Source organism: Morus notabilis, unplaced genomic scaffold (genome assembly GCF_000414095.1).
Source record: "Morus notabilis unplaced genomic scaffold, ASM41409v2 Scaffold14, whole genome shotgun sequence".
NCBI lineage: Eukaryota > Viridiplantae > Streptophyta > Magnoliopsida > Rosales > Moraceae > Morus > Morus notabilis.
This window is the reverse complement of record NW_010365103.1, coordinates 1-9721: the sequence shown is the minus strand read 5'-3', so window position 1 is coordinate 9721 and position 9721 is coordinate 1. Positions and strand designations below refer to the sequence as shown.

Below are 9721 nucleotides of genomic sequence, written 5' to 3'. Positions count from 1 at the left end.
TCATTTTGTGAAAAAAAAGTTTAAGGACTACACGGTTACTTTTTAAAGAGTTTGAGGACTATTCGTGCAATTTACCAAAAAAACATCTAATTCTTAATTTATTATTATCATATGCTAATACTGACTAAACGGTCATTAATACACACTAAATATTGGACGATGCACTTTGCCATTCGATCTGGTCCATTTTGGCTTTCTTCTTCTGTTGCTTTCAATAAAGATATTTAGAAAAAAAAAAAACTAATTCTGTCTTGATGTAGTTATTATCACATGAGAATGAATATAGTGGTGATTTGTACACTGTTATAATCAGTGGGCGATACAGTGTCATCTGGTCCCATTTTGGCTTTAATTTGGTTCTGTGCATACTGATTTCGGACATGGTTGCTGAAGAGTGGAGAGAGTTTAAATTGGTGCTGTCCACACTGATTTCGGACATGGTTGCTGAAGAGTGGAGAGAGTTTAAATTGGTGCTGTCCACACTGATTTCGGACATGGTTGCTGAAGAGTGGAGAGTGAGAGAGAGAGAAAATGTGCCCCAAATTTCCCAACATGTGATTTTATACATATAGCTAAAAAACACGGATTACGTGATATTTCACGTGTACTGTACTGTTACTTTTTAGACGGCATCTGACGAAAAGAATTATAATGTGTCCTTTTAAATAGTTTAGGGTTCATTTCGTCAAAAAAAATTTTAGAGACCACACCGTCACCTTTTAAAAACTTTGGAGACCATTCGTGTAATTTACCAAAAAAAATCTAATTCTTAATTTATTATTATCATAACCTAATACTGACTAAACGGGGATTAATACACACTAAATAGTGGACGAAGCACTTTGCCATTCCATCTGGTCCATTTTGGCTTTCTTCTTCTGTTGCTTTCAATAAAGATATATAGAAAAAAAAAAAAAAAAAACTAATTCTCTCTTGGTGTAGTTATTACCACATGCGAATGAATATAGTGGTTATTTATACACTGTTACAATCAGTGGGCGATACAGTGTCATCTGGTCCCATTTCGGCTTTAATTTGATGCTGTCCATAGAGATAATTTTGAAAGAAGAACTAAGCATATATAATGTAGTTATATTATTACATGCTAGTGAATATAATGATGATTTTTTTTCCTTTGCTAAATGAATATAATGATGATTAATACTCACTATTTAGGCGATGCACTTCGTCATCATGACGATGTTCTACTTTAGTAGACGACACACACTAATTAGTCAATTATAGTAAACGAGGCACTTTGTCATCAGAATACGTTTAATTAACGTTTGATTTATGTATTTAGAATCATGATTTAGAATTATTCTCATTTTATATGTATTTTTTATGAGAGAAAACACTGTATAGAATCATAAATCATGATTCAAAATCAAGAACGAATATATAAAATAAACGTCCCCTAATAGATTCAGATTCATAATTAAAATAACAAAATACTATAACGAATCACGAATTATAATTTGAATCATGATATTCTCGTTTAGTTACTTTAATTTCAGTGGGTTTATTAATTTAAAAAAGGAAAATAACATTTAATGTAATGGTTTTTTCATGGGCTAATGATATCATGATGCATGATGATGTCAAGTTTAGTACATCCCAGCTAAGGGCTTGGTTGGCATCCTTTTTAAAGGATGTTTATAGCTTATTTTAAGAAGTTATAATAGCAGGTCAGGGTATTTGGGTAAATCACATTTTTTGTTCAAAGGAAGCTTGGAGTAATTTGTGGCCATACAATTTATGGGATTTCTAAGAGCAGGATGATTCGCGTACCAAATTCTACTGTGCGGTCAAAGTTGCCTTATTCTAAGGATGGGAATAGCTCTTTCGTCCATTTTGCATGTAAATGTAATGTTACGATATGAGTTTAGTATGAACATAGTAATGATAATAAAAAATAAGAGTCGTATATGGTATTTTTATTGAAAAATGAGTAAGTAGCCTCTAGAACTAGACATTTTTTAATTGTACTTAGAACTGTGTCTTGGCGTGGTAATACTTTTTGTTTGAGGCAAATAGTTTTGTTTCGTATCATCTTTCAGCAATAGACAGCTTTTATGCTGAGGAGGTAAACTTTGTACTATATTTGTTGATAAACCTTAAATGTGAAAGTACTGACTTGGGCTTCTCCATTCAACTGGCTCATGTTCTTCTAGTACATTAGTTATATTAGTTATTCTTCCTAAGATAACACATAGCAGATCTTCTAGTTCTTACTCAAGCCATTTGTTACTTCATTACTGCACCCTTCATTTTTAATAATATTTAATTTAGGCTATTTTTAGTTCATTTTCTGCTAATTTACAGGGACAAACTCCATTGCTATTGTGATGTAAAAATAACATGTTGAATGAGACAAGGTATTATTAGAATGTTATCTGGAGAAATCGCTTTCTTTCAATTTTTTCAGATTATTCTTTTCATTTTAAATTCAATTCATACACTTGCTTCACCACCATTGTCTACTTTTTATTAGATTAATCAACTCTTTTTTTCTTCTTCTAATATTTATCTCTGTCTTCTTGTTCATTGTTGACTTAGATACAAGAAGTTTCCATGCACAATGGATCTCACAAAAGATTTCTATTTTAACTACTCATACCATGTCATGCGTAGTCTTTAAAAGAATTTGAGAGATTATAAGACAGAGATTTCGTTTATGAAACAATGTTTGTTTAGAATGAGTTCTTGACTCGTGAAATTCGAAATAATCTCAAGAGTACTTTATGGACAGTAGCCTTAGTGTATGGCTTCTTTAAATAGGTAACACATAACTAATTTAATCCTAATAGGACAGATTTACAGTGATTTAAATGAACGGGGAGAGTTGCTGAAATATCATGTCTTTAATATTAATAGCTCTCCACAACTTGCATATTTATATATTTATATTGAGTAGCTTTTGGTTTTGATATTACTATGCACCGGTAACTCATTTATATAAGCTATCTTTCCTATTAGCATCTTGGATGTTCTCCAATGTGGGATAATATGTGATCTATCTTTTATGATACACAGAAAGTAAAAAGAACTCAACTATTGCTCCCACACACATGCATTTACAGTGAACTAGCTTTTGACGGGGTAGTGATGGACCAAGCTTTGTTCAGTCCTTAATATGCTATTACATTTTCTACAACAAACTAGAAATGCATTGAATGCTACTTACGATTTTAATTTCCGCTATATAGGTTGATTTATCTGTAGGAGTTCAAGTTTACCCTCATTGCCAGACGGTCACGGCATTATGCAGCATCAGGTTTGGCTGCATTCTTCCACCTTAAAGTATTTGTAATTGTTTACAATGCTATATTCTTTAAATAATATGCATCTAGTACATTTGACTTCCACTAGTTTAACTGATATCAAATGTTTGTGCTTCCTAACCTGCATGTTGGTGCTTTATAGGATCGACTTTTACTATTGAGATATCAAATGTATATGAAGTCTCTATTGTAAAAGTGGTATATTTTTTGTATCTTTTAAATGCTTATTTTATCCTAAAGTATCGAAAATATGTTTTAAAGTACACGTTTATGCAGTATTGAAATTTTCTCTGATAATTCCATGAATATCAGAAATTTCACCGAATTTTTATAAAATTAGAGTACCGATATGACTTATAACGAAATCTATATTTTTGTTATTGGCTAAATATACGAACAATACATTTATTCGTACAATGCAATATTTAAGACGTGCACTCATAAAATCAAGCAAAAAACATCAAATTAAAGAATAATATCTTGCTCTAATCTATGACTAATATAGAAAGTGCAATCACGCTTTCCATTTCGACCAAAACGGCGTTTTGGTCAAATGTCCCCCCATTATTTTCCAAGTCTTTTGTTTTATTATTATTTTTTGTATTAAAACTTATATATTTTTTTATTTTGGTCATTCTTTAACCATATTTTTATTTTTCACCCTGAATTTTATTTCTTTTCTGTTTACGATCTTTTCACCTACCACTTATTTTTATTCATTTTAGTCCATTTCTCACCTTTTTTTTTTTTCACTTTTCCCCTGAAACTTAAGTTTTTTTTTTCTTTTTCTGTTTTGGTTCTTTTTGTCCCAAACTTATTTATTTTTATATTTTAGTCATTTTATTGGTTCTTTTTTTTTTTTTTTGGCTTCTCTCACTAAAATTACATTTAATTTCGACCAAAACGGTGACGTTTTTATCAAAATCTCCCCCTCTTTGTTTTTCAAATCCTTTATTTTATTTTTATTTTTACCTTAAAACTTATTTATTTTTATTTTGGTCCTTTTTTGACAGAACCTTTTTATTTTTACCCTGCAACTTTATTTCTTTTCCGTTTTGTTTCCTTTGTCCCAAAACTTAATTTATTCTTCATTTCGGTCATTTTTTATCCTATTTTGGTCCTTTTTTGACAGAACCTTTTTATTTTTACCCTGCAACTTTCTTTCTTTTCCGTTTTGTTTCCTTTGTCCCAAAACTTAATTTATTCTTCATTTCGGTCATTTTTTATCCTTTTTTTTTTATTTTTTCCCGCAAACTTTATTTTTTTCCTTTTGGTTCCTTTGCCTTAAAACTCATTTATTTTTTCATTTTGGTCCCCTTTTAACCATTTTTTGGCTTCTTGCCCTCAAATTTGATTTTTTTCACTGTCGTTCTTTTTTTGGAATTTCATAGTTAGATTTAAATTGTTTTTAATTGTAAAACAATAATTAAAACTTAACATATGGATTATTTCCTACATACATAGCATATCGGCTATGTTTTGGTCGGAACCGCCTCCCCCCTCCTCTTTTTTTTTTTCCCAATTCTTTATTTTATTTATTTATTTGTTTGTTTACCTTTTCTTTTTACCTTAAACTTAACCCCTTTTTTATTTTTTTCCTAAATTTTTTTTTTTTTTCGTTTTGGTCTCTTTTGCTCTCAAACTTATTTACTTCTTCATTTTAGTCCTTTTAATTTTGACCTTTTTTTTTTTACTTCTATCCCTAAAAGTTTATCAGTTTTTCTATTTTGTTTCTTTTTTGGGATTTTATAATCACACTTTATATGCGTGTAATAATAATACAGTAAATTAAAACTTAATACATGGATTACTTTCTATGTGCATAATACGTGGAGTTCAACGAGTAATAGGTAGAAACAATGTGTCCCTAGTTAGATTTCCCTAATCCTTAACCCAACAGAATGCTGAGAACATGCATTAATTATGTCCTCAGGTAATGGTTGATTGAATATACGCTTTGGTTCTACGTATAGATCATGCATTTGGGATTCATCAAATTCAGTTCCATGCTTGGTGGAAATGTTGCGCAAGATGACAATTCAATTTCACTTGTTTAAAGCATTTGTTTAGACTTGATTAAGGATGTGTGCCGTGTGCGCAGCCACAGAAATTTGGCGTTATGATAATGAATTATTTGACCAAAGTAATACTATGATCACCAAGTATTATGACCCTTCTTAATCAAATCAAAACAACACTAACAAATCCTTTCACTTTCTAGATGCACAATTCATGGACATCTGGTCCATTTTGGCTTAGTTCTTTATAGTAAACGAGGCACTTTGTAATCAGAATCATTTTGTCTTTATTTTGCTGCTTTAATTTCAATGGGTTTATTAATTTAAAAAAGAAAATAACTTTTAATGTAATGGTTTTTTCATGGGCTAATGAATATCGTGATGCATGATGATGTCAAGTTTAGTACGTCCCAGCTAAGGGTTCGATCGGTTGGCAACAGGATGTTTATAGCTTATTTTAAGAAGTTATAATAGCTGGTCAGAGTGTTTGGGTAAATCACTCTTTTGGTTCAGTAGCTTTTATAAACTACTGCCTGACAACAGCAAATCTTGAAAAGCAATTTAGAGATTGATTTTACACAGTAATTTCTTCTCTCATTATCAAAACACTAAGGGGTTGTTCTTTTGCAACAAAACTCAAAAAAAATTTAAACTCAAGTTACAACTTTATTCAAGTTTAAGTTCTTTTAAGTTCTAACTTTATTCAATTTTACTCAACTTTATTCAAATTATAACTTCAACTCAAGTTATAACTCAAAAACTACACTCAAGTTACACTCCAAAAAAACAAACCCTGAAATTTCTGTTTCTATAATTCTCGTTTTAAAAAATAAAAAATAAAAATTTACTAAATATTTAGTCCCCGTGATTCATTTTACCGATTCGAGTTTAAAATTCAAGTTTTAATACAGTAAAAAGCTCTTACATAAAGTTACATCTCAATTCAAATTAAAAACTCGAATTAGTAAACCAAACGAGCTCCTAGTGTTTCGATTGTGCCAACTCTAACAAACATCACAACTGTAACATAAATTTCCAACAGTGAAAAATGCCAAACTCGACCAATATCAAATCTATTGTTCTAATTTATTAAAAAAATGTTACATAAAATAAAGAAATCACAATCCAACCGTAAATGCTAACAAAAAAAGAAAATACAAAGAATTAAAATACCCTAGATATTTTTCATGCGTTTACCGCTTTAATTCGCACGCCAACTGCCCAAGAATTTCATTACAAACCTATTGAAGTGTTAGTCAATATGGGCTCAATTGTCAAAAAATATAGGCTACACTAAAAGAGAAAGTCAGAGAAAAAAAGAAGAAGAGAGAGAGAGCACTGAAAGCAGTGCTAACTTTTAAAAGTGAACCCAGTTGTTCACAGCTGATTCACGTAAATAGTTGGATTCACGTGTAGAAGGAGAGACAGATATTATAAATACGGACCTCCCCTCATTTATTTTGCATCCCAAAAATTGAGGCTATAAACCTATTGAAGAGCACTATAAATTTCTGACCACCCAAGCAAGCGTTTCAGAGAACCCAAGTCATCTCATTCAATAGAAAAACAGCCCATAATTACCAGCCAAACAACCCATAATCAATATTCCCATTCTCACATATTCAAAAACGTAACAGAAAAATGTCTGCTCCAGTTTCAGCAGTTCATGGTTCAACCGAGATCAAAGGCACACTCCAAATGGTTCGCCGATCCTCTGATTTTCATCCGACCATTTGGGGGGGCCATTTTGTCAAATATACTTCTGAGTCCTCGGTGTATATATATATGTGTGTGTGTGTGTGTGTATAAATAACTATATATGAACCTACTGCCTCACACATACATATATACATACAATGCTAACACTCACATAGACATACAAACACACACACACACACTAGCTTGATTTGACGTCCTAGCCGGACTCAGCCCTTGTTTGATCAATTTGGATCCCTGAGTAATGTTGGAGCCTCTGTCCATTGACGCGGAATAGCCTCCCATCATCTCTGATAAGCTCAACAGCGCCAAATGGAAATGCTTGTTTCACCTTGAAGGGTCCAGACCATCGGGACTTCAATTTGCCGGGAAAAACCTTCAACGAGAGTTGAAAAGAAGCACTTGATCACCCATAGCGAATGCACGTCAAGAAGAGCTTGTCGCGCCATTTTTTTCGTGCGCTCCTTATATGACCGGGAACTCTCATAGGCATCGCTCCAAAATTCTTCCAATTCATTGAGTTGTAGCAAGCGTTGCTCCCTGGATGCCTTGAGATCAAAATTAAGCTTCTTTATGGCCCAAAATGCTCAGTGCTCAAATGACAAGTTTTTCTAAACACCAAATGCTAGGGTGACATTCCAATTGGTGTCTTGAAACGTTGTCTTGCAACGTTGTGAGAAGAAGAATCTTGTGTTAAATTAAGAGAAGTGTCACATCTCTACAACTACATGCATGCGTTACACACACATAAACGTATATACCGATACACATGTGTGTATGCGTGTAATTTATTTTTCATTTCTTTTTTCTTTCATTGATGTAGGCAATTGATGTCAATACGGAGAAAAAAGTTGGAACGAGCTCCTAGTGTTTCGATTGTGCCAACTCTAACAAACATCACAACTGTAACATAAATTTCCAACAGTGAAAAATGCCAAACTCGACCAATATCAAATCTATTGTTCTAATTTATTAAAAAAATGTTACATAAAATAAAGAAATCACAATCCAACCGTAAATGCTAACAAAAAAAGAAAATACAAAGAATTAAAATACCCTAGATATTTTTCATGCGTTTACCGCTTTAATTCGCACGCCAACTGCCCAAGAATTTCATTACAAACCTATTGAAGTGTTAGTCAATATGGGCTCAATTGTCAAAAAATATAGGCTACACTAAGTCAGAGAAAAAAAGAAGAAGAGAGAGAGAGCACTGAAAGCAGTGCTAACTTTTAAAAGTGAACCCAGTTGTTCACAGTTGATTCACGTAAATAGTTGGATTCACGTGTAGAAGGAGAGACAGATATTATAAATACGGACCTCCCCTCATTTATTTTGCATCCCAAAAATTGAGGCTATAAACCTATTGAAGAGCACTATAAATTTCTGACCACCCAAGCAAGCGTTTCAGAGAACCCAAGTCATCTCATTCAATAGAAAAACAGCCCATAATTACCAGCCAAACAACCCATAATCAATATTCCCATTCTCACATATTCAAAAACGTAACAGAAAAATGTCTGCTCCAGTTTCAGCAGTTCATGGTTCAACCGAGATCAAAGGCACACTCCAAATGGTTCGCCGATCCTCTGATTTTCATCCGACCATTTGGGGGGGCCATTTTGTCAAATATACTTCTGAGTCCTCGGTGTATATATATATGTGTGTGTGTGTGTGTATAAATAACTATATATGAACCTACTGCCTCACACATACATATATACATACAATGCTAACACTCACATAGACATACAAACACACACACACACACTAGCTTGATTTGACGTCCTAGCCGGACTCAGCCCTTGTTTGATCAATTTGGATCCTTGAGTAATGTTGGAGCCTCTGTCCATTGACGCGGAATAGCCTCCCATCATCTCTGATAAGCTCAACAGCGCCAAATGGAAATGCTTGTTTGACCTTGAAGGGTCCAGACCATCGGGACCTCAATTTGCCCGGAAAAAGCTTCAAACGAGAGTTGAAAAGAAGCACTTGATCACCCATAGCGAATGCACGTCAAGATGAGCTTGTCGCGCCATTTTTTTCGTGCGCTCCTTATATGACCGGGAACTCTCATAGGCATCGCTCCAAAATTCTTCCAATTCATTGAGTTGTAGCAAGGGTTGCTCCCTGGATGCCTTGAGATCAAAATTAAGCTTCTTTATGGCCCAAAATGCTCAGTGCTCAAATGACAAGTTTTTCTAAACACCAAATGCTAGGGTGACATTCCAATTGGTGTCTTGAAACGTTGTGAGAAGAAGAATCTTGTGTTAAATTAAGAGAAGTGTCACATCGTGTGTGTATGCGTGTAATTTATTTTTTCATTTCTTTTTTCTTTCATTGATGTAGGCAATTGATGTCAATACGGAGAAAAAAGTTGGAAAAATGAAAGAGGAAGTGAAGAGGATGCTTGATGTTGCTCCCCCAAATCCTTCGGAAACCCTCCATTTGATTGATACAATCCAACGCTTAGGCTTTGCTTATCATTTTGAGAGTGAAATTACTGAAAATCTAAGAGAGATTAACAAACTAAGTCTTGAGGGACTCGATGATGATATTTATATCGTTTCACTTTGGTTTCGTTTGCTAAGCCAAGAAGGATACAATATATCAAGTGATACATTCACCGTACGTATTCACACAACAAGCTAGCACTACTACGCATATACAATTTCAAAATCAATATTCCCTACATTCACATGT

General features: G+C 33.2%; 1 protein-coding gene across 1 annotated transcript; it reads left to right on the top strand.

Annotated features, from left to right (window-relative positions):
• Positions 1 to 380: 380 nt before the first annotated feature.
• LOC21395537 ((-)-germacrene D synthase) lies at positions 381 to 9646 on the top strand (the record flags this gene model as incomplete). The annotated part of the gene is made up of 2 exons (XM_010107310.2): positions 381 to 515; positions 9368 to 9646. Coding segments are annotated over exons 1-2 (414 nt in total), but the record flags the coding sequence as incomplete, so codon positions are not given.
• Positions 9647 to 9721: the final 75 nt, after the last annotated feature.